Source organism: Hyalella azteca, unplaced genomic scaffold (assembly GCF_000764305.2).
Source record: "Hyalella azteca isolate HAZT.00-mixed unplaced genomic scaffold, Hazt_2.0.2 contig1961, whole genome shotgun sequence".
NCBI lineage: Eukaryota > Metazoa > Arthropoda > Malacostraca > Amphipoda > Hyalellidae > Hyalella > Hyalella azteca.
In genome coordinates, this window is record NW_025932252.1 from 54,846 (window position 1) to 80,570 (window position 25,725).

General features: G+C 39.4%; 3 protein-coding genes across 3 annotated transcripts in view; 1 reads left to right on the top strand and 2 right to left on the bottom strand.

Moving 5' to 3' along the window:
• The window catches only part of LOC108667325 (UDP-glucosyltransferase 2), a 13,962-nt gene extending 8,604 nt beyond the window's left edge, over positions 1-5,358 (bottom strand). Inside the window, exon 1 of the mRNA XM_018154341.2 lies at positions 5,174-5,358. Coding sequence (XP_018009830.1) covers positions 5,174-5,239 — 66 coding nt within the window. The 5' untranslated portion in view covers positions 5,240-5,358. The remainder of the gene's footprint in view (positions 1-5,173) is intronic.
• A 2,246-nt stretch (positions 5,359-7,604) lies between these two features.
• Positions 7,605-10,652, top strand: LOC108667326. The gene is made up of 2 exons (XM_018154342.2): positions 7,605-8,609; positions 8,834-10,652. The coding sequence occupies exon 2, from the start codon at positions 9,774-9,776 to the stop codon at positions 10,161-10,163; it is 390 nt and encodes a 129-aa protein (XP_018009831.1). The 5' UTR covers positions 7,605-8,609; positions 8,834-9,773; the 3' UTR covers positions 10,164-10,652.
• Positions 10,653-21,321: 10,669 nt separating this feature from the next.
• LOC108667321 lies at positions 21,322-24,809 on the bottom strand. The gene is made up of 5 exons (XM_018154336.2): positions 24,548-24,809; positions 24,178-24,333; positions 23,336-23,429; positions 22,739-22,877; positions 21,322-21,708 (listed from the first exon to the last, which is right to left on the bottom strand). The coding sequence occupies exons 1-5, from the start codon at positions 24,557-24,559 to the stop codon at positions 21,588-21,590; spliced, it is 522 nt and encodes a 173-aa protein (XP_018009825.1). The 5' UTR covers positions 24,560-24,809; the 3' UTR covers positions 21,322-21,587.
• Positions 24,810-25,725: the final 916 nt, after the last annotated feature.

The window sequence follows — 25,725 nt, forward strand, 5'->3', positions numbered from 1 at the left end:
CTGAAGCCCAGTCTGATACGGACCCATTAATACTGACACGTTGTCGCCTCCCTACTAGAAAATCTCTGATCCATTTGAGTACATTACTCTCAATTCCCAAAGACTTCAATTTACGCAACAGCCGCTCATGTGGGACACTGTCAAATGCCTTAGCAAAATCGAGGTACACTACATTTACTGGCTCCCTTTCGTCCAGCAGGCGGGTCCATTCGTTCAGAGTAGATAAGAGGTTAGTGGTGCAGGATCTCCCGGCAATAAAGCCATGTTGACAGTCTGATAGGAGATTATTAGCAGTCAAATGATCTATCAATCGATCCCTCACAATAAATTCCATTACCTTGCAAACGACACTTGTAAAACTGACAGGGCGATAGTTGTCCGGGCAGCTTTTGTCACCTTTCTTGAACAATGGTGTCAGTTGAGCTTCTTTCCAGTCAGCCGGCAACATTCCTTCGTTCAGAGTTTTCCGAAAAAATGACGTCAGAGGGCCGGCTAGGACAGTTGCTAACTCTTTGAGTAATCTGGGGTGGAAGCCGTCTGATCCACATGACTTGTTTGGATTTACAGCGATAAGGCGCTTGAGAACCTCTTCTTCTTGTATTTCAAAACTTGTTAATTTAGAGCTGACATGGGCGCTCCTCAATAGCTGGAATACTGTTCAAGTCCTCTTCAGTGAATACGCTACTGAAAAAATTATTAAGTACGTTAGCTTTGCCCTCATCAGAGAATATCTTTCGTTGATCTACTTTCAAATCAGAAATACCGTCCTTCATTTTGCGCTTCGAGCTAGCGTACAAAAAGAATGCTTTCGGGTTATTTTTTAGCAATACTTTTTTCGAGAGTTTTTACTGCGGTGCGACAGCTTTCTTTAGCTCGATTTCGAGCTCTTGCGTATAGGTTATAGTCAGCATCGCTACGAGTCTGTAGCGATGAGTACGAGTCTGTAGCGATCACAGAGTATTAACGCTCCACCAAGCTTAATTTTAGGTACACACGCATCAACTGCAGACATAACTGTGTCCTTGAGAAATGACCATGACTCAGCTACATTCATGTCCTTAATACAGTTCAAAATATTCACTGCATTCACTGCTTCACGGAGTTTGTCATAATCGCATTTCGCAAAATTCAAACGCTCACGCTTTCGAGGCGTCTTCTCTGTACAGTACTTAAGTCTGAAAAACAATAATTGGTAATGGCTTTTGCCCAACGGAGCCTTGTGACGAAGCTCATCTAGCATTGATTGATTATTTGATTCGTCACTAGTAAACACCAGGTCTAGAATAGTGGGAGTCTGTTTACTTCTACAATGGGTTGGTTTGGTAAAGTGCTGGACTAGGAAGGAATCACTTACTGACTCCATGAACAAGGATGCTGGGTGATTCTCTTCCCTTGGAGAGGATCCATCTATCCAGTCTAGCTCTGGATGATTAAAATCACCAACAATCAAAGTGTGTGACCTACGGAAAGTCATGCTCGGTAAAAGACTGTTTAGTACTTAATCGTTATCAGAAGAACTGTTCGGTGATCTATACACGACGCCTATGAGGAGGTATGTTTGCCTTTGAGAGAAAGTTCGCACCACACTGATTCCCTAGCTGATTGATGTTCTGCAGATAACTTGACTTGCTGGGCCACATAAGAGGTTCTAACCCACAAAGCAACACCTCTACTGCACTGCTCTTCATTCAAGTTATGAAAACAATCAAAACATGGCAACTGAAATTCAGCAGGTACAATTTTCCCCCCGTGATTTTTTGGGAGTGTTTCTGTAATACAAATAATGTCTAGGCACTCATTTTCAATCACAGTTAATAGTTCACTTATTTTGTTCGAAACGGAATCCGAGTTCGTGTTAAAACATTTTAAAGCTTTTTGTGTCGCGTTTATAAAATAAATATTAACGCGAAGGTACAGAAAACGAAAACTTCTCGCCAACCTCGAGGATTTTTCCGCGAGTTGGAAACAACCGAAGCCAACGTTCAAAACTGAACGTGCTCTACAACGGAAGAACGCTGCAGCTCTTTTCGTGCCATATTTGCGACGAAAAATTTTTTTTTAAGTCATACAAATTGTCCCTAAAACTCTTGTATTGACATCCAGTAGGAGCGAGAACATTTATTTGTGAGATTAGCTAAACTGTGTTGTGTTAAATCGAAGGCTTGTGGCTGACTGTGGCAGCCATTTGCAAAACGTGAATCCAAAGCTTGTCTGAGCCTGGCAGAATTCGAGTGTAAAAGTAGTGCTTGATTGTTCTGTACCATGAGATAGTCATTAATTAATTAATTATAAATTAATTAGCTAACAGTTTTATTCTGTCTTATTCATCATACTCGCCTGACATGTTTTTTCCTTAGTTGAGTTGGAGCCTGATTCATCAAGCCATCAATTAGTTTTGGGTGCCAATGAGCCACATAATGTGTAGTAGATCATAATTCAATAAGTATTAGTTGCATAAATCCAGTCTGAATAGCTAGCTAGTATGAATTATCATCGAACTTTCAGTGAAAATAGCTAGGCAGTACAGTAAAATTAAAGGATTCCGGAATTAAATTACTTGTCTTGCTATCTTGTATTTTACAACGTATGACGAACTCTCTGTTTTTTTTTGCGCAGGACGCAGGTATTGAAAAAAATAAATAAAAAGAATGTTTCAGTAGTTAAGCTCAATTTTTGGCAACCCCAGAGCAACGTGAGTAATCCGTGTTTGACTAGGGCGTATTTTCTTTGCAAGATGTAATACAGCGGCCGGTTTCTTGTTTCAAGCCAACCTGTGGCCAGTATAATACTCGATATTACTAGCATTAGAACAATATCTTAAGAAACTGATTTGCTTTTAGAGCATATGTTTTGAATTAGCCTGAGCTGGTAGTTATCATGGTGTTTATCACCTTTTGTCCATTAGGTTTCACCTTATTTTGCTAACATGAGCATAGAGAATCAACACGTTTATCGTTATCAAGACTTGTCTTACGTGTCTGAGAATTTTTGAATCAAGCTGTGGAATGCTCACATTTCTTATATTTGAGTGGTGGTGAAATTTTCAAGTTATATTAAAATTGATTTCTGTTGTAGCAAAATAGCAAACCATGTCCTTTGAACTTCTGTAATAATAAATTTAATATTTGATTTATTTCTATATGGACTATTTCTAATGAAAGTCTGATTGTGCAGGATTTACGGTGGTTTAAGAAGTAAATGTTCACTGAAGTATCAAGTTTTTTCCTGGACCTTTACGGATTGCTATCGTTAGGTGTTGAGACCGCCTCCATTTTCTGGAGACCCGGGCTAAACGCGACATTTTGTGCACTTTCATTTTGATGCATGCATTTACTTCTTACATTATTTACAGGCCTGGATCTATGCACATGACTTTTTACTTGTCTTCCAGCTCCGCTGACTGACCGTGTGCGGCCGGTGTTGTCTTGACATCGTAAAAGTGGTTGACCTGAGTCTCCATGCTTTTCCGCCTGAGTCTCTCCTGCCATTTCTTGCGAAAAATTTCTCTCTCTAAAGGGGTAGCATCTTTCATAACAAAGACTGAATTAAACTCTGTGAATTCACTTAGTTTTCTTGCAGCCTTAAGCACATGACGTCTGACTTGGGCTGTATCCTGCATAGTTACAAGCAGCGGTCTACATGTGGTAGCGTCTTTCGATCGCAGCCTCTTGCTTGCCGTTATATTCACGACGTTAACTGCCTTGGCACAGCAATCAGTAATAAATTCAGCATCCGAAGCATTGCTTTCGGGAACGGTAAACCAAACAAGGTTCTCCTCTCTCTATCCAGCAGTTCATAGTGCTCTCGTTGGCGAGATCAGAGATGACCTCATTGCGGCCTTTACCTTCTGTGTTATCGCTATTTTCTGTTTTGTGCAGACGAGCTTTCATTTCCACCAGCTCGTTTCGTAACGAGTGTAATTCGCTACGCAACAAGCTCAATTCTTTCTTGTGGTTCTCCTCCTTTTCGGCTCTCTTTCTCAACTCTTGCTTGTTGGTTTTTTCCATTTGGCCTTTAAGACAGAAAACATAGAATAGCACTTCTCTTCCACCATCTTTTCGCTTTTTACAGCGCAAGTGCGGGTTGTTGGCAGTCCTGGCAGCACCAATGTACTGACTTGTTTCTGCGAATAACCGAGCAGTCTGTCTTGTTCAACTTTGCACAATTGTTGCAGATGATATCCCCGCAACGATCACAGGCCACTGTTGCATCATTGACGTTAAGCGATACCAGCTTGCAAAATTTACAAATGTCCCCTCGCTCATTTTGCGATTTGATCTTCGCATTCAGTTCAACAGGACTGGAGGCCTTTTCAATTAATCTTTTTCCTCTCTGATCAGCCATCATGAAATGCAAGAGCTAAAAAAACACAAGTTAACAACTGAATCAAGTTGAGTAAAATTGGAAAAGTTTTCAAATTGCTGTAAAAACTCAGTTACAGACTTGAGAATAAGCGGCTTTCAGAAAGTGGCGATGTCCGCGGCTGTAAAGGTGTTCAGGGTAGAGGAGATGAGCTTGGACATAAAACAAGGGCTGTATTGTTCTACGATGGCGAGGCAGTGCACGTTGCCATCTCTTGCTTGGCGACCCTCGCTGACTCTAAGTCGCGTTATTTAGGATGAAAACACTTTTACTGTAGGTTTGTTCTTTCTATTCGCACTCTCTTTTACTGACTTCACTGAAAATTCAATCATTCACTGACACGGATGACAAAAAAAATGAAAAAGAGTTCCGAAAACGGCACAATAAAAGTTAAAAGTTGAAAATCTGGGACCATAAAACATGAGCGTCCGCTCTTGACCACGGCTGAAACTTGGTAAAATGTTGGCTTGATATGGACTTTGTTTTATTAGAATACATAAATTTTATCATTAATAACGGGATTATGAGAATGGCTGGATTTCTGATAACACAGTTCCAAAGTTGCCGTTATAATTATCAAGCCCGGGCAACGCTGGGCTAACCGTCGGGTTGTAAAAAAATTGCTCCCAGGATACCAACAAAACTTGTATATATACGTATATATATAGGAATAACAACTTGGCACTCACAATTTCATTTCATAGCTTCTAATTTTTTTCGACCATTATGCAACACCAGCTAGTCTTCCTGGTGTGAACTAACTAAAATCAAGCTACGCTACGCAGACGTCTACATGCATTCTCATACCGACCTGATGACCTCTCATGGCCAGGCCATTCATGATGGGAGTCATTGTGTGCATGTGCGTCGTAAGCATCGTGGGCACGAGAAAGAGGAACTTGTAGCTCTTATCTGAGGGCGGCAGTTGTGACTGGAAGAATATACTCCCTCGAGACGCAGCTTGGCATGCCGTGGCAGCGAGCAGCACCAACAGCTCCGCCTGTTCACGACAGAACTATCTTATAAGTTCAATTTGTATGAAAATATCTCTGAAGCAAATCAAAGTACGAATAGCAAAGTGATAAATATGGTAACTTTCAGGACGATAGTTTAAGAAAAGTAATTGTGAAAACACGTAATCGATTAAATATCCTCAACCACTAAAAATACAAATATAAATTTCTTCGAAATTTTGCAGGTCAATCAATATTATATATTTTAGTGTCTGAAAATAAAACTAAATATTCCGGCCACTCGTCCGGCGATCCAGAATCGCCAATCTAAGGATCGGGACAATCTCAGAGATTTGAGGATCTTGATTTTACCATCTTTAGAGAGAAAAATCCGTTCAAGCCTCCATTCAACCTAGAAACTCCAGGTCAACAGCGCCCTCCTAATATAGATAAATTTAATAAATGTTTAAATTTCAATAAATTTCATCAAGTTGCTATATTTTTTCTAATCCATGTTGTGTGATACCTCACGATTCGATGAATTATAATTTTAATTTCAGATTGAGGACCTGACACGATATAGGGATACGAAAGATAGAGTGTGTGTTACTTATTAAGGTCCCATTTATTAGATAAAAAGAATTTCATCATCTTCAAGTACAACAGCGCTAAATTCTGAAAGAATATAAGTTCATTCAATCCAATATTGCTTTCGCGACGATGCGGCCGAGCTAAAAATAAAATTACGATCGCAGATAATATTTCTACATGAATAGCACTATTTATATATATATATAAATTGAAAAAGTATAATAGGATAATGTAATATATACATATATAATATTTTTAACAATTTTAAAAATGCAAATTTTAAAAATACATCTTGAATTTGCATTTCGCGCGTTCGAAGGCTGGAGTCAGGAAAGTGGAATAGGTTATTTAAACATGTATTCATGTTAATAAACGCGTAGGTAGCTCTGAAATGGTGTTAAAATGGCTGGATAATGGCAGGATGAGGGAAGGATAATGGCAGGATTAGGGGAGGATATTGGCAGGATTAGGGCAGGGTAACGGCAGGTTAATGAGAGGATAATAGCAGTACATTGGCCGGATAATAGCACGGTAACGTTAGGATAATGCAGGGTAACGGCAGGTATATGGCAGGATATTGACAGGATAAGATCAGTACATTGGCAGGATAATGGCAGGGTAACGTCAGGATAATGGCAGGATATATGCAGGATAATGGCCGGATATTGGCCGGGTAATGGCAAAATAATGGCAGCCAAATGGCAAGATCAACTTAAAGACATAGCGGAACTCGGGTGGGATAGAAAAATAATGACCAAATAGGACCAAAACTCATTTTGGGATTTAAAATACTATGGTAAATTTACGTGCACAACTTCGATGATTAAGTTCATTGTATGGCTTCCTACAGGAAATTTTAATGGGGCTGTCATACACTAATGCTATAATTCTCTAGCATCAAATTCATTCTGATGAAATGAAAGAAAAGTTGATAAAGGGTTTATCGAGTTTCGCGGGTAATATATCTATCTATCTTGAACGACGTAAGATGGGAGCGCAGCCGTGCGCCGCCAATTTTGTGCACCATAAGCTCTTAATCGAACGCCTTGGATCTCTCCGGACATCCACCAATTAGCCATTAACCTTTCGGCCTTGTCTTCCTCCGGCCTTGCATAAAACCTGCCGTGCACCACCAGGCCACGGATCGAATATGACTTCCGGGCATCGTTAAATTACGTAATTTTGCGTTCACCGCGTCTGAGGTTAGGTTTCAGATATCGTAAGTGCTGTTACAAAATTTATCGTCCTTCGACGAGTGGCCGTTCGACCGAGGACTGGTTCGACGCACGGCCTAGATATGATTGTCCAGAAGTGTTGAAGGCTACGTTCCGGAAGGCAGGAATCATATGATGGTCAATTGCATCCATGGGGCAGTGGTGGTCGTCGGCAGGCGACCCCGAAAGATAGTTTACTGATTATTTTCTTGCGTTTCAAAACATTCCTCCTTTAAACATGAACATAATGTTAGCATTACCACTTCAGAACAATCATTTAGTAGAGTGAATCGTACATGACAAAGTACGCCACGATATTTTTTGGCAATGAATACATGTACTGGTTAGCGTGATGCTGTGGCTGCTCATTCTAATTCGAAAGCTAGCTCCATTTAATAATTCATTGCATTCTGTGTGACGTCGTTCGTCACTCGTCAGATTCAACGCACTAAGTTTTCCTATCCTCATCTATTCTTTCTTAAAATCTTCACTCATCCCGGCGTTCACTCCACAAGTGCGTGGAAAATATCGCAAAGATCAACGAAATTACCACCACGTGAACGCAGCCACCCCTCAAACGGTTCCCACGTTCCTAGCAGCGTCACTGCCTCAACAGTGGGCGTCTAGAGCTCGAGCGAGTAGTGTGTTGCTCCACGAGCCCTCCCAGTGTTACCCTTAATATATGTTGCTATAGCTCATTAGGCTTATATTTCTCTATCGCTCGCTAATGTGTATGATTCTAGAATTGGAAATGCCATGTTCATGTCATTGAGTGAATATTATAGTCGTTGCGTTAGCCTACTCATAGCCGCCGACATTGTTGGCGGCCATTATAACGAACATTTGCTAATGGGCTCCTACATCATAGTTGATATGTATTTTCTAGTATGAATTCGTCTAGGAGTAATTATTAAAAAGGGATTATCAGTCGCATAACTGGATGTACTGATTTGATATTTTCTAGGCCATTTGCCTCACCTTTATTGTTGTGACTATATAAATGTTACTTGTGTAGCAAAGACGCCGTTCCGTTTTCTTCGACACAATCTCATAAAGAAAATTTTTACGGGAAACTACTTTGTTCCCGGCGTTGTCTACACGGCAATGACGGCATCCCTGCAGACTTGTGATTCATTACATCTCTTTTAATATGAAGTATTTTAGGTAATTTTAAGATATTGTCCTCTAAAGTTTATCTCTAATCTCATCATTTCAGGTACCGTAATCGTAGGCCAAGCCCAACCGCAGTCGTTGGCACTAATCGTAAACAAAGCCCAACCCAACCCCGCGTTGGCGCTATTATCGGAATCGAATCCCAACCTAGCTATAACTGTAATTGAAGCCCAACTCACAGTTGGCAAATTTAAGCATAAGAAATTAAACGTCAACATTAGGTATACCTGGCCTAACTCATTGAAGCTCAGAAATCCTAAACGTAATTATCGTCAACTTTGTCGTCTCTTCCTCTCGCCTGCCAAAACCACCTCGTGTGAGTAACAAATGAAATATCGCGGCCATGCCGACATAAACAATTCCTGTCATGTCAGTTGTAATTTTGTTATCGAGAAGTCAAATAAGAACGTTCATCTATCCTATAACGTTCAGTACTAAACAATATCTAAAGTCTAAACAATGTGAGTCTACACCCTGCTTAGTTTAAGTTTCATGTATGTCTATCTCGAACTATTAACTAATATTAAATCTTATTTTCAGCTTACGTCACTCAGCTTACGTCACCCATATGAAATAAACGGGAGAAAAAGCAAGTCAACTTTTCCCTACCCCGTTGAGCCCGCACACGTTTGTGTCAGTAAGACGAGTCAAGAACCTGGCGGTGGAGAAGCTGAGAGAAGCTCAACGAACGTACCAGTGAGAAGAAGATAGCGAAAATGGAGCTACCAAAAAATGCAATTCAGCCCAACCGCACCGAATTAGAAAATGTGCTAGAAGAAATTTATGATGAACTAGATACTTTGCTGGACTTAGAAGACGAAGAGCTAAGACATGAGCCAGAAAAATTGAAAGAGCGGGCCACAGGTCTGAAAGGAAAAATGAAGGAATACACACGTTTTTGTGGGCAACTCAAGTGGACCCTACTCAGGCAAGGCTGCAGCGCTGACCTGCAACTTGCCAAAGAAAAGCAGCGTGGTCTTCAAAAACGCTGCGCGCAGAGCCTAGCGCTCATCAACGAGCATCTAAAACAGCTTAGAACCGATGAAGTATCAGCCCTACATTTCGTCACTTCGTCCGTCCGAACGGGTTACTCCCTCGCTTCACAGCTTGAGGAGTCGATATCCCCAGTAGCCCCAATCGATCGACCGGACAGCCCAGTAATAATCGAGTCATTAGTCAACGCTCCACGGGACTCCGGAGCCCTTCCAGCGCCGTCCCCATCCATAGTCATCTCGCCAAAAACGGTTCCTCTTCAATCCACTGGAACTCCTTCGGATAAGCTTCACAACCACCCCACTTCTACGCCCTCGTCTCATTCAAAAGACCTAACGCCGCATCATACCGAAGCGCCAAGCTCAGTGGTTCGTTCGGATGGCACGATACCAGTCACAAGTCCATCCGCGTCGACCGGGCTTGAAACCCCGAGCGGAGTCGTACATCCTCGCGGCCCCAGAGCAGCCTCGCCGACATCAGCTTTTCCATGGAGTGCGGTGTCAATCTCGCCGACATCGGCTACTCCATGGAGCACGGGGACAATTTCGCCGACACCGGCCCGTCAACGGAGCGCGGAGTCAACATCGCCGACACCGGCCCCTCCGCGGAGCGCGGTGTCAGCCTTGAAGACATTTGCTCCTCCATGGAACGCTGTGTCAGTCCTGCCGACATCGGCTTCTCCATGGAGCGCGGTGTCAGTCTTGCCGACATCGGCCTCTCCATGGGGCGCGATGTCAACCCCACCGATATCGGCACCTCCATGGAGCACGATGACAACCCCGCTGACATCAGCTCCTCCATGGAGCGCGGAGTCAGTTTCTCCAATATCGGCTCCTCCATGGAGTGTGGCGGCAATCTCGCCAACATTGGCTCCTGAACGGAGTGGAGTGTTGTCTCAGTCTCGCTGACATCGTCCTTCTAATACCCAGCAACTGAATAGGCCTCGATCGTATCTCAGCCGTATCGTCCAAACCCCCTCAACGTTATCCAACGCCAACCCCCAGAAGATATGTCCGGTCCACCAGTCCGCGGGGCACTCTCTACTCGACTGCAGGTCATTCAAACGACTCCAGTACACAAATAAGCAAAGGCTAGTGAATGATCATCAACTCTGCTGTTACTGTTTTGGCCACTACTTTGCAACCGACTGCACCGCACAACCAAGATGTGGTATCTGCAAACAAAACCACATAACCCTCATGCACCAAGAGAGAGAGAGAGTACCTCACGCATATCCAGACTATAACGGATAAACCAGTACAGTGCCACCGAGTGCCATCGTCGGCTGCCTGCGGCCCGCCCAGTGTGACATCGTCCTAACACTGGTGGTACATCGTCCGGTGCGCCCGGTGGTAGTGTGACGTCGTNAGTACTAAACAATATCTAAAGTCTAAACAATGTGAGTCTACCCTCTGCTTAGTTTAAGTTTCATGTATGTCTATCTCGACCTATTAACTAATATTAAATCTTATTTCCAGCTTACGTCACTCAGCTTACGTCACTCAAGTATATGAAATAAACGGGAGAAAACCAACTTCGATTTTCCCTGCCCCGTTGAGGCCGCACAAGTTTGTGTCAGCAATTTACAGTTAATATCAGCGTCAATACCGTGTCGAACGTTGTCTTGTAATATAAGTCCCTAATTGTGAATTATATTCCGCGTAGGGAAGAAAAGTAGCTCTTCGCGCCGTCTCATTTACGCCATCCATATCGCCATCTCATTTACGAGTGGAGTAAAATCTATCCTAATTTGTGAAGAAACGCATAGGGAAGAGCCGAGCCTGTTCGAAGCCTCTCGGTTCTCAATCAGAGCCTTAACTATACTTCATTGATTCTGACGTTTAGTATCGGTTCTTTTATAACCAAACCAATATGTATGAACCCAAATGAGCCTAATAACTGTGGATTTATATCGTGGTTGAGCCTATATACCGAGCATTGTGCTCCGGGATGTGGTTGTTTCAGCACGATTAATAGATATCCCCACCTGTGGGGTGTTCCTTCTCTCGACCGCCGAATGCCGCGAAGTGCAGGGAGTCTGCGTTAATGGGGCTCACGTAGCGAGTCTTAGGACGGTAGATTCTACAAGTATCGTAGCGAGGATGTTGTTCAAGATACTTTGCTGAATTCTATGGGAACAATCCACTGCAAACTTTGTCTGATGTTCCTTTTTTCACTTAATTAGGCACGTTTTTCTTCTAATATACAAGTGACCGCGCGTGATAAGAATTTTGATGCCGTGGTGGTACTTATATATTACCTCATCGGCAACTTGCATCTGTAGTTAGTTAGTTAGTTTAGTGGCCAAATGTTTACTAGCGCTTCAGCTATTAAGCTATCTCGCACCGAAAGTCAAGATGAACATCACCATAGAGGAAAATGCAAGGAATCCTACCTACATAATAACTTAACCCCACAACTGAGACCTGCAGTCAGACACCGCGAGCTCAGCGGTGGGGCGCTCAGGAACAATCCCCCTAGGAGCGCGAAATCCCATAGGACTTCTGACGGGTACAGACACCCGTCAGAAGTCCCCCCTGAGGGGCTTGCATCTATAAATTGTTCCCTGAAATCATTCATTGATTCATAAAAAAGGGTTCAAAACTTGTCACATTTTACAGAACCATCGAGAAACTGAAGAATCTATAACATTAAAGTGAAATGAGGCCTTTGTATTTTTTTTTTTAGCGATTTGCCCCAAACTTTGAATTTGAGTATTGTTTTATTCTCGATTTTTGATGCATCAATATATCTCTGAATCAATTGCGTGTAATGCTGTCGAATTACTTCTAATATCTGGACCGATTTTATGAAAACGAACTTGAAGCGAAAAAAATGATGAAAAATTTAGTCACACCAATTTCATTGTTAATACATTTATTGTCATACAGCACCTGGCACTGCCTTGATATTTTTCGCATGAATTACTTTTAAAGATATTTCAGATGCGGTGCTTCCTATCTGATGTGATTGTTGATTTCTTCGCTTTGTGCACGACGAATGACTCTAGCCTCGGCGGTTGATATGTTTTCTACCTTTTATAAGACTTGGAATGCTTGAATGCTCCTGTGTGTGATGTTTACACGAGTGAGTAGTAATCATAGGTAAAACACCTTAAGTGTCTGCCCTATACTCTTTGTATCATTGGCGACCAGCATATCGACCGCAGAGTATTAAGTATATGTGCATGCGGCTTTGTATTTCAAATCTTCTACTTGTAATCAAATGATCAGTATCCACTTGTCTTTATGGTCTCTCGTATATCTTGTCTCTCTCGTATATCTCTCTGCCCATATCGATGGCTGCTCATTAAACACTATCACGTATCCATGCCTCAAAACGACCGTAATTTTCTTCATCTTCGAGAATCATTGCGAATTTAAAAATGTACGAGTTTGATCTTCTGGATTTTTAGCATGACTTTCACAGATTATTTTCTATATCTATTTTCCCGAATAGCTGAAACCTCAATACTATAGTCAATAGTGTCACTCTTACCTCTTACAATGAAGATTCGTAGCTGAGCCCTGGCGAATGTTTCAATATTGTTGATGTTAAGAATGATTCCATACTGTTCATACAATGTGCGATCTTAACACCGAAAATTGAGATGCATTGATTAAACTCCCGTTTGGTCTTCAGTAATTGACAAATTACTCAAAAGCAAGTGAGATCGTAAAAACATAACATGTAAAGGAATTCAGATTACAAAATTTTATCATAAATCATTGCAATGCAGCATTCCATCGCATTTTCAGAAGAATTTCTGATGTATGCTCTTGCGTTTGTCGTCTGTACTATATCATGACTTGTATTTCTATTGAACCGGGCTTGATATGATTATCTAAAGGTAATTTTGCGCTTCAGAGTAGATCTAAATACCTAATATAGCTAATAAATCTTCAAGAATGTGGACAAGTTCAAGTATGTGGATGCTCTGCATGCAGGAGTTGTGTTCCATGTCATGGTCTATGGTAGTTTGGTGTAGAATAATACAGTTCACACGTCACATGAAAAGGTCACTTGTCGATAATTCATTCAATATTCTGTATTTGTGTAATCTTGCAAATTTTTACATTTGCTGATGTACATTTTTGTGCTTATTTAGTACTGTTCAAAATCAAATGATCACATTTTGTGGAGAGTTCACCGAGATCAAATTTTGAGGAGATCATAGTGTTCAAATTTTGAGGAGAGTTCACAGCGACGATCAGTACTATATTGGTATTTTCGTGGCTACGACATGCATTATTCATTTGAAAAACAGACGGCGATTTTCTGAAAATTTTATAATGTTACAATTAAATCTGAGTCACTGGCATTAAAGGAATTCCACATCACCTCCATAAAAAAAAACTTGTTGATCTGATACCAGGAACACTCTGCGTGTGAGATGGAATACTCTCAACAAATGCATTGACTCTCGTGGTCTGCTGGAAATTACTCAAAGGAAAGCCTTGCTGGAAAGCCTTGAGGTAAAACGTCATGGGTATAATTTCCTTCGTTAGTTACAATGAGGAGCTTGCTATTTCATCCGGCTCAGGAGGGACTTCTGATGGGTGTGCTCGTCAGAAGTCCTATGGGATTTTGCGCTCCTATATTGTTCCTGCTTGAGCTGCACCCGCGGGCTCAAAAGTCAACAGGATGACGTCACGGCACCAAATCGCGAGAAGCATTGTGGGGATCGGCCGCCATGTTTGTTGCATGGTCTAGCTTTCGTAAACGTGTTCAATCAACGGCGCTCGTCTCTTCTTGAAGTTTTTGCTTGAAGATGGAACGCTACTGCGCCGTTTTTGGATGCACCAGTCGTTTTCACGACTACTTAAATAGAAAAGTGGACAATGGAATACATTTCTTCAGTTTACCAGCCGTGAATGCCGTGTATATCATATCAGTTTACGTATCGTATTGATATACGTATCGCATATCAGTTTACCAGCCGTGAATAGTTGAAAACGATTCACGATACTATAAATTTTCCAGGGGCAAAATATCATAAGTAAGAATAATAAGTAATAATATTGACAGATTAGATTACATTGTCATGATCCATTACCCTCACCTTGGCAGCAATGACAGTGTTTTTGCAGTTGGCTTGTTTTGTGGGTGCATTTCTCCTACATACCCCAATCCATCCACACATTGCTTGTAAGCTTCAATCGTCTTGTATGCCTTGAATTTTTGCAAGGTGTATTGGCTAACACCAAACACCAAATAGTTTAGTAAATCACCGTGTGAAACGGAAGGCAGGCGTGCTAAATCTTCACACCGCTGCTTTGCCAGCACTTCGTAGGGATCAACATCGTTCATGTCGAACATTTTTTGAAATTCTGGTCTTTCGCTGAAGGAAAAAGTTTTTGAAAATAGCTTAATCTCTTCTACTTTGCTCTATCTTTTTCCATTGCCACCAAAACAAACGTGTAGGAACGAAAGAGTAAGCTGAGGCGCGAGTGTGCAACAAGCATGGCAGCGTAGCCACGCGTTTACGGGGAAACGCGGGATCTTGGCGAGGCCGATTGTACAAGAATAAAATTTCAGTACTTGTATGTTCAATTCACATAATGTTTTCACCCTAAGAGTTAGAGAATAAAATTGAGAAATATTAACTTATTCAATCAAATTGAATAAATGAACAATTCTACTGTTCGAAACAACTATACTTGAATTCTCTTACATGTTATGCATATTTAAAATTGGTTGATTGATTAACCTTAATTCAACATGAATAAGATCTATTTCCTTGAGTAAGATCCAGTTCCATCCAAGAAGAATGTAATTTTAATTTGAACTTGGAAATGGGAGTTGAATGGAACCCACAAGGATTACTAGAATTTGAAACAAGAACCAACACCAGGGGCCACGGCTATAAACTCAAAAAACTGCTCTGGAAATTATCCACGCGACATTTCTTCACGCTTCGAATTACCAACATGTGGAACAGCCACCCCGATTACACCGTTGGCGCTCCGAGTATGAATGAGTTCAAGAACAGACTAGATAAAGCTATGGAAAAATATATGTTCAGAATTGAAATGCCTAGTACCATATCGAACCCGGTGTAAGTCTAGTAGTTATTTGCCTATTTCAAACTATCGTCAGTCTTGAAAAGATCCGGTCAAAGGACCGGATCTTCTGTGAACGAGTCACGAAAAGTACAAGAATCGGCGACAGGCCACATCATGCCTACTCTTGAGCGCCGAGATCACTCTGTATATATTAAATTCTTCTACTTTTCTTAGAAATTTAGTTCAAAATATTTTACGGGATTCAGGTTCTCGAACCTTGAGGTATTATTTATCCCGAACAAGGCCGGCTCATGCTGATAGCGTTTAAAAAACTTCACTCTTATAATTTAAAGTTAAAAAAGGCTTTATTTGTAGATTTTGAATTTACCGATTTAGCAGCTGACCTCGCTTATATCTTCCAGCATCAACTGTCGAATTATCGAGCGTAATAATATATTTTCGTTTGAAACAATAATGTTCAATATGCAGATGACCAAAGAGTTTTAGCAGCATTGTTATATTCTGCCGTTGACTTCTTGTTGTTACATAGGGGAGGAAGGAAAGCCTGTGTGTCCCCAGAACTGTATTGTGGAGCCGCATAATTAAGATAATTTTTTTAAATAAGTTTGGTGCCACTCAAGCAGGCACATTCACTCGTCCGTATCGAACAAACTCAGTGCCTTCTATGCTAGAATCCGTGCTCAAATAACACTCATTTTCTTACGAACCAAACTTCGAAGAAAAGGACACAGTGAACAAGAGCCCAACACACATCAGATGCCTTTAATGTCTGGTATCACACTCACAAATACATAAATGTATACTAACCGTAAAAACATAACGAAAATATATTTAAGAAAATGAATAGTGACGATGAAATAGGAAAGAGACGTAGAAATAATTCAACAGAACATTTAAATTCTTAAAATAGATTGAGATCAATGTTAACTTAACCCTTTGGCGAGCAGACATAGAGATACTTGCAAAATTTCTGATGGTAGAGCAAGGAAGTGTGAATATCTTCAAGATATATTTGCCCCCTGTACTTTTTTTTCAAAGCATTGTCCAGTGAAAGATTTTATCACAGTCAAAGAATTTATTAGACGCTCATATCATTCGAAGTAATGTAAAATTAATCATTCATATATGAAAGGAAGTTATCTAACTTCAATTATTTATTTTTTATAGTTACTGTTATTGATTGAAAGGACATTTATACTTCCGTCTCTGAAAAAGGTAGAAAGAACGTCAACTGTGGTTTCCGAGCCAAAAATTTTCTTAACATGCTCATATTCAAAGACTAGAACACGGTAAGAGGTGATGCTGAGTATGGAGGGAGGGTGATTAGTGACTGACGCATGGAAATGTTATCTCAAACAAAAACGGGGTACGGGGTGGGCATTTTTTGGCGGAGGTTTTAGTTATCGTTAATGGTAACTTGCCCGCCAAAGGGCATTTATAGCTTCACTAGCCTATTATCACCACAAAAATCAAAGTAGCCGGTGTCACCTCATAAACCTGACTAACAGCGAACTGTACAGTGCCTACTACAGTTTAACTTCAAATCCGAAACTTAACAGGTGAAAAATAACATTTTTACTCGTGTAATTAAACTTGACAGAAATTTACTAAAACACAGTATAGAATATATAACTGATAAAAATACTCCCAAACATATAAGCTACCGATAATTAAATAAATAATTTCCAACACTGAAAAAATATGGGTTACAACGAGGTCAAGGTTCAGTTGAAAGATCCGCTACGCTTGAATCCCCATCGACGGTTAAGAAACAGTCTTTGCAGTTTGCTTCTAGACCAGAAATTCAAAACCAAAATATTTAGCCCGGAAATAATCTTCATACGAAGCATTCAAGCCTAATCGTGTATGCAAATCCAGTTCTACTGAATAATTTTTAAAGGAATTGCTAATCACGAACACGCTTAGGGGTAAAACTATACCCTTTTTGTGCGATATAATCATCAGGAGCTTCAAAGAGACAATGAAAGGTGACCACTCAAACCACACTCAGTGCTAGAGAAATTTCTTCTTAGGATAGACGTTAGATCATTCGTGAATGAGGTCTTATGTCATCACTCTATGATTATTGAGAATTTATGACCTCAAGGTAGATCTGCTACCGTACAACTAGCGGGTGGAATGTTTCAAAAGGGCAGCTGAGGTTTTCCAGGCAAGTTTATAGGTGAGTGCCATAATTTTTTAGGCGGTCACTATGAAAACCAAGTGCGATGAAACACGCAAACATCACTGGTGCCCGATAATCTATAAGAAAAACTATGTAATGACACATTACTCTCCGGAATCCATCGATTTACGGAAATATTCTAGACAAGAATAAAATTAGTGCAAATCAATGTCGCGTATTTTGCAATGAGTAGCAAGGCCAACATACGCTGTAATCTTCAGCAGTTCTTTTACATTATTAAAGCTATTTCCCAGTGTTCAGACAAATTTAAGCATATGAACTGAACAAGTAGTAGAATGGTTTACTAGCGTTTCAGCTATTTGGCTACTCTGAACTGCAAGCCAAAAATAAACATCACCAGGAAGGCAGAAGCTATCAATTCTTGACAATTTGTGAGGAGCGGAAGGCCTCAAGTGGCCAGGTTGCTGAAGCTGGCAAGAAGCAGCGATAGCATCTCAAAGAGACGAAGGAATACAAAATCACTGGTGAAAAGCAACAGAAAAGAAGACACTCCTACAAGGTCGCTTACACGAGACGTTGGCTACCCGTAAGAGAGACAGAGCAGATAAAGGAATCCTGCCTTCTTATTCTCTTGACCTAAAAACTGATCTGCCTACATAATAACTTAGCCCACAAATTAGGTAAACCATCAGACTCCGCGAGTGCTGTGGAGGAACACTCAATAAATGCCTTTAAGAACGGAAATCCAATAAAACTTTAGACGAGCGTAGACACGCGTCAGGCGACCAAATGGGACGTATGAATGCAACAATAAGATGCCGCAAAACTATTATGAACATGTGCACAAATACTAAACCTCGATCAAACGTACTATCTTAATCAGAGTTCAATAATTTTTTCCGGAATATAAGCAGAAGTTTCTAGCTGAACGTCCTGAACAGTACGGCACGGTAGCATCCTAATTTACAGTTGGTTGCAGCACACACTATATTCGTCCTATAGATACAGCAACCTTATATCCCAGAGATGTTGATATGCACGATATACATTTACAAGTTTGCACTCAGTACATGCTGAACTATAGGCTCTACATTTGACAGAACTCTTCGCGAGCAACTAATGTAGTTGCCTAACCAACATACGGCTAACGTGATTGATTATTCGAATATTAATCAAATTAGAGCATTATATTTTAGAAGAAATCGGGTAATTTATTTACTTAGACGGAAATATCAATGACAAATATCAATGTTCTTTCAACTTGAGTATAAAAAACATAATATAAAATGGACTTCCCTTTACAACTCGCTAATAGAGCACACAGAGGCGGCCTTCCCCCCGAACCCCGAAAAACCCTTATTCTATGGTCTTCAAACATTTTTTTTTGGTTTTATATTTATATATATGGTTTTTTCAACATATTTGCCCTTAAGTTGATCTGAGCAGAGGTAGTGCATATGGAGATGAGTAGAACGACAAGGACAGCGCGGTGGGTTTTGTTGACGCGTTAAAAAGTGTCACCTACAAATGAATTTAAATGACTCAGTGCAAGTTAATCCCAACGTTATCGTCAGCATCAAGTAATACAACGAACAGGAAATCGGCAAAAAATGTTCAATACAAGAGCAGCAGTACCGTAACGGTACTGCTGCGGCAGCAGTAGACGGTACTGCTGCGGCAGCAAGAGCAGCAGTACCGTAAAATGGGGTAACTTAGACTGGCGGGGTAACTTAAACCACTTTTCGTTTTTTTAACAAAAACCCCCAGAACTCAAAAACTATTTGACATAAAGAAATTTTGTCAATGGGCATTAAAGGCCTAATACTGAGGCTACATAACACAATAGAAAGATTTAAAAAGTATGCATATCTAATAGGTTAAAAAATTAAAAATGTGACCCACGAAAAAAGCTATTATTTAAAGCCTGTCAGAGACCCCCCTCAAATTTTTTTTGGTTAAATAACTCCAGGTTTTGATGCATTGTAGTAGAACTCTTCTAGTTACATAGGCAAACAACAAATTTTAGGAAAGTGTCATAGTTTGCAAATGGGAGGCGCCGCTCCCAAATGGGGGAACTTAGACCACCTAATGTCAGCCCTGACGGGGTAACATAGACCGGCTTGGAAGTTAATATAAAATTGCCATATATAACATATTTTATGTTTGACAGCCTATTTATGTTTTTTCTTTATGTTTCAGACTCTACAGAGTCTTATATTTGGTAACTTTAGCTTAATTTCCAAGCCAGTCAATATTACCCTGTCAGGGCTGCCATTTGGTAGTCACATTTCCCCCATTATGGGGCGGTGCCCCCCATTTGCAAACTATGACACTTTCCTCAAGTTTGTCATTTGCATATGTAACTAGAAAAGTTCTACTATAATGCACCAAAACCTTGAGTTATTTGCAGTTACTTTACCAAAAAATATAATTGATTTTACCACCCGGTCTAAGATACCCCAAGAGCTGGGGTAACAAAGACCATCACTTTTTTAAAAATTACATAAAGACTATGAGAGGCAGGAGCCAGCAATTTATGGTGAGTGAAGCTAGAGTATAGACCTGTATTTTGCACGTTTCAATTCAAGTTTAATTTAGCTAGTAAAAAAATGGCATCATTTATAAAAAAAGTGGTCTAAGTTACCCCATTTTACGGTAGTGGGTGGCCTTGGCCTTCTGCATATACTAATACTGATTTATACTTTCGTGTAAGTGAAGAAATAATCTTCAAGGCACCATCGGCATTTGCATTAATAATTAAGAGTGAAAAGAAAACGATAAAAATTATTTCACTAGATCGTCAGTAGCGACAATTGTGACAGACGGCAAAGTTGTTAGGCCGGCATTGTGGCATGTTTGTGACTAAGTATGAACCAAGGTTGGCTTCCGCAGCCCCCACCGCGAAATCTCATCTCGATTTCTTGAACTGCCCGACCAGATCTCTGGCTGGGCTGCTTGTTGAAAAGCATAGGCGATTTTCAGATGAACCATGAATGGCCAGAGTCAGTCAGAGCCAACAAGATTTTTGGATATCAGCGAAGATTCATGACTGAGCAAAGAGTTAAAGATTCAAGTATAAGATAGGGACAGCAGTGTTAACATTCTATCAAAAGTGCCATTCTATCAAAACAATTTAGCGTCCTAATAAGAAATTAGGCGCTTATTGCGAGGTAATCGAAATTTTACAGTATATGTTTTTTAAATGAAGACTTAATGAAAGATAAAAGCCCGATTATGTAGTCGAGCATTAATACGTACATACCACACATGGAAGTATAAAATAATTTAGAAGACAGCACACGCACCTAACAAAGTGAGCACAATTTTAATGGTGATAATTCTTGGTCCACCTCAATTACGTTGACATGCAAATATTGAAAACAAATAACAAGTTTTGATGGTGATCTCAATTACGTTGGTAGTTACTGTAACGATGTTCAGTGAAGAAACTTCTAAACAAACAAGCTTAGTATCGTCACAAGAACAGGGCTGGCGGTATTGTATATTAGCTTCAAAACCATTTAAAGATAAGCGAATAGGAACGAGACAATCATTTAATGAAGGCTCAAGAAAATTTGATGTAATAGAAACAATAAGCTAGCCACAAGTTGAGAGAAAATCGTGAAAAATTCGCAAAACCTAATATAGACAATTAGGTATTTGATGTAAAAATATTGCTTGCACTCAATTTTGCCGAACCTATCTGATGTTAAAAGAAAAAAAATATATAACTCAGTACTCACTGCAGTGAGTGACAGAGCGCATTTTCTCGTCGACGAAAACGTGAAGTCACGGACGGACAGGCAGACGGACAGACGGTCGGACATGACGAGCACAATAGCACCTTTTTTCCATAAATGAGAAAATGTGCTAAAAAGACACTGAAATGCGTAGGCAGACTAATGATTAACAGATAATATTTCTAAAAAATTTGCAGCTTTACCCCTTGAAGTTATTTGTTAAAATTTACTAAAAAATACAAGGATTTTAGGAGAATTTTCATGCATACTTTCAAAGTAAATTTAGTCAATGGTGCAATATTTGCAACCTCGAAGTTTGGATCGGGCTGCTTCCTTGAGCTAAGCCAGCGTGAGCGATGTCGCAGATTGTTGTTACGCAAGGAACGTTATCATGCAGGGAACATCATCTTGAGGAGGAACAGTGAATGCTGCAGTCGCTGGGATGACAGCAACCACAGCATGGGGCCCAAGGTGCAGCGGAAGAGAGCAGAGTTGCGCCGGAACACAAGCCTGCAATGACAAATAGATGCTGCAAGGACCATTTACGTTGATGGATATTTTGAGTGAAAAAAAACTGGGGCTTTTCTTTTAAAACTTGTTTAAGGAGCGTGCGGGCATGTGGCGGGCTGTGTACGCATAGCAAGCTAAGTACATGTAGCGGGCTAGGTATGTATGTGTAGGTTTGTATAGCAGGCTAGATATATACGAGCACAACTTAGTACTCATGATGTGCGAAGTACACGTAGCAGCCGATATCTCATCAGTGATTGGCAAGTATAGCTTGAGAAGCTGGAAGTGATTGGCTGACACCTCTATGAACTCTCTACTATTTTTATAGTACAGCTGTTTCGCAGCAAATCATGGAGATCACCATTTGAAATGAATTCACGATGCAAATGATAGTATTTTTTTTACTGTAATTTACCTTTTTGTTAGTGATATATGAATTATTCCCAACAAATTTTGTTAAAAGTACTAAAATTTAATTTTGGTTAGCTACCATAATACCAGTCGATATGCAACAAGAAATAAAGTTTGTTTGAAGTTAAAGTTCATTGAATCTTTTATTCATCAGTCTATCAGCCTCCCTGAAGATATTGTTGACGCTCCAAGTATGAATGCGTTAAAGAACAGAATAGACAAGGCCATGCTGGAGCGTATGTTTAGTCTTAAAATGCCTCGTATCCTACGGAACAACTGAAATCCAGAAGCAATTTTAAATCTACCGTCCGTTGAAAAGATTTGATTAAAAGGCCAGTCTAGCCAATAAAAGTACAAGAATCGGCGACAGGCCTATCCAGGCCTATTCTTCAATGCCGAAGATACTATACTATACTATACTATCAGCAGTCAGCAGATAATGAAAAAAGTAACTTTCTTGAACTTTAGTTAAAGAAATATAGTTTGTTTGAAGTAAAAGTTCATTGAATCTTTATTTGTCAATACCTATTAAACAGAAAATGAAAAAAGTAAGTCTTGAACATTAGTTAAGTACAAAATGTAATGTGATGTGGCATATGTTTGATGAGCACTACATTACTTGAGAGTCAGCTTGCTGTGGGCGTCATCAATGGCACCGAGTTCAAAGGAGAAACGAGGCTTCAACAGGGAGTCGGACTGCAGCACCAGCCTCCGCTGCGGCACATATTCGACGATTTGCAGACCCAGGGCATAATCTCCTGAACAAAAAATAAGATCAAAATAATCAAATCTCAATAAAAGATAAAACATATTATAAAATTGGATATGAGGTTTTAGATGAAAATAATTTGCACATTTGCAGTGATTTGCAAATCAAAATAGCTTAAACATTTAGACACTCTTGATTGGTCAAACATAAGCAACTCTCTCAGCAACATGTATGCTTGTACAAGGCTAAAAATATTTTGATGAAAAAATCACTGCAAGGATTATCAAAAATATTCAAAAGATATAAAGATATTGAATATAAAATATTTTGAAGATAAAATATTTTAAGGAATTGTTCATGTCTACAATGCTGACCGTACATCTTTTTTAAAAATTTGCACACCAGGCTCAGAATAAGGCAAATGACTTAGTAATTAGTATTCAATCAATATTTAGGAACACATCAATTGATAGCTGGAATTATGCACTGCAAATGATGTTGACTCACCCAACAATGGGATGCTGTACAAGGCTTCATAACGTTTCCCCACAGTCAACGGTCGCGAGTCTACAGCACGGAAATGAGACACCCAGTGGAACCACTGCAAAAAATCAACAAGTCAACTTTTTAAACAACGCCAACATCATTGAAATCTGGCATGATGGAGATACTAAGAACAGACATTTCTTCATCATAACTTATCATTTTTGCCCATAAATTACAGAATTGCTTTAAATGGAATTTAATTGTTTAATTTTACTGCAGCATAAAAATTGTATTTAAAAGTTAAAAGAAAGTTAAGAAAAAACATTTAATAGTTTTGACAAAAATCATCCTGTTGTAGACATTGGGTCTAAAACTTTATTAATTATTATTCAACAACCAACAACATAACAATTCTGCTCCCCTCTAATCATACCGGTAAGTCATTCTACAAATATATATAATGTCTAGGTCATTTGTTATAAATGGAAATCATGAATGTACGTAGGTCTTTTATGATATGAGCACAATTTTGGAGACCAGAAATGATTTAAAAAATGAGAAATAAAGGCTGGAGTTGATGGAGAAGAAATTAGAACAGAAGAAAATCTGAGAATTTTCTCCTCTATTTTAATCCACAGTCAGTGTTTAGTCAGTGTTGCAGGCAAAGAAGCTGTAAATGATAAAGAATTGAACTTTCGTAATTTCCACTAATTATTTGAAAATCTAGGATATTTTAAAATTTCACATGCATTGATAGCTTTATTAACTTAAATTATATTCATCATGCATTGTTAAGTTAGAATTTTTACAACAATCTTTAATCAAATCAATCAATCAGAACCAAATACTAATGCATCACAAACTTTTTCAACTGTATCAGGATTAGTCAGGAACTTCCACATTGATGCAGCAGGTGCAGGAATCACAGCATAATCTTCAGCAGCCCAACGTGTGGTGACAACATCTACTTGGTACAGAACTGCCGTCACGCACAATGACAGGGCAAACACAAAGCTCCACTGCACAAATAAGGTATCATATAAAATTTGCAAGAGATTATGTTATTTCATGATTTGTTTTTACAAGCAACAATTTAAACAAAAAACAGTTAAATTTATTGCTTCTGAGCTCTATGAAGAAAAAATTCAATACCAATACAACCTCTTTAGCTGTCATATAAAATTCATATTTTAGTGAAAGTGAATGATTGTAACTGCAATGCTTGATACTCACCTTGGTAATCATAGCTCCTGTTGTTTACACCAACTCAAGTTTGAATGAATTACAAGCAGTTTGATCAAAGCAACAACTAGATAGCTCAACTTGCACTAGTACCAAGTCTGCCACCAATTCTAAACAAACTTATCCAAGAGCAGTACATATCTTGACAGGAATCCATAAATTTTAAAACTGAAATAGGGATGAGAGTAGCATGGTTGAAAGGGAAGCACTTCAGTTGTATCATGCTTCAAGAGGAGTTAGTTTGAAGCTCATTTATAGAAACCAAAAAGAAGGTAAAAATGTTTCTCCTCTACATGCCATTCTTATATGTTTATGGTCAGACAGGGAGTAATAAATATGAATTATTGCATCCCATATATTAGGAATGATAACAACTTCCAAAAATTATTTCATTCCATCCAAAATAAAAAATCTATTTAGGTAAATTGGTGAGAACAGAATTTAAAATTTCAACTTTATTTCAAATAGCATATCATGAAACTGGTTGGAAGACCAGCGAAACTATTTTATTGATAATGATAACATTCACAATCAAAGAATAATCCTGGCAAAAATGGATGATTTTGTAAACACATTTGTAAGGTCAGGGTGCATACTGGTATTAGAAAAAAAATTCCACAACTTTTCCATAACCTGGTTCTAGTAATCTTCAAATGTCAACTGAAAAGAGAGTAGTCAGTGCAGCAGAAGCCAACTTTGCCAGAACATGTACATTAGGTATGTGTATGATGTATCAAACCTAGGCTACGCATCCACTGGTATATTTATTTGATCTTACAATTTTATTATGTCCATTTTTCTCTGCTGGTTCCAAATGGACCTTTGGAATTAATGGGTTAACACATGCAGCACAGAAAAAAAACTTCCTTTTTTCTTCATTTATTTGCAAATTCCATGACTTTCCATAACCTGAAATGAAATCCCATGACTCTCCAGGCCTGCAAAATGAAAAATAAAATTCCATGACTTTCCAGGTTTTCCATGACCAGTAGGCTACCGTACACACCCAGTATGGAACAATTATATTTTACAATAAACAAAACCTACATAAAATAAAAAATAGCAAAAACTTCCAGATGACACTGTAAATTATAACAAAAAATTTTGAGTGATTGATCATAGTTTGGTTTGGTTCCACATCATTATCAAATAAAAAAAAAGGGAAAGGA

Excerpts from the sequence above, each read along its gene's own strand:
- LOC108667326 (XM_018154342.2), top strand. The coding sequence starts at position 9,774 with ATGGAGTGCGGTGTCAATCTCGCCGACATCGGCTACTCCATGGAGCAC.
- LOC108667321 (XM_018154336.2), bottom strand. Across the intron at positions 23,430-24,177 it reads ATCCTGATACAGTTGAAAAA|TGGTTCCACTGGGTGTCTCA; the intron begins GTTTGTGATGCA and ends GATTTTTTGCAG. Across the intron at positions 22,878-23,335 it reads GTACAGCATCCCATTGTTGG|GAGATTATGCCCTGGGTCTG; the intron begins GTGAGTCAACAT and ends TTTTTTGTTCAG.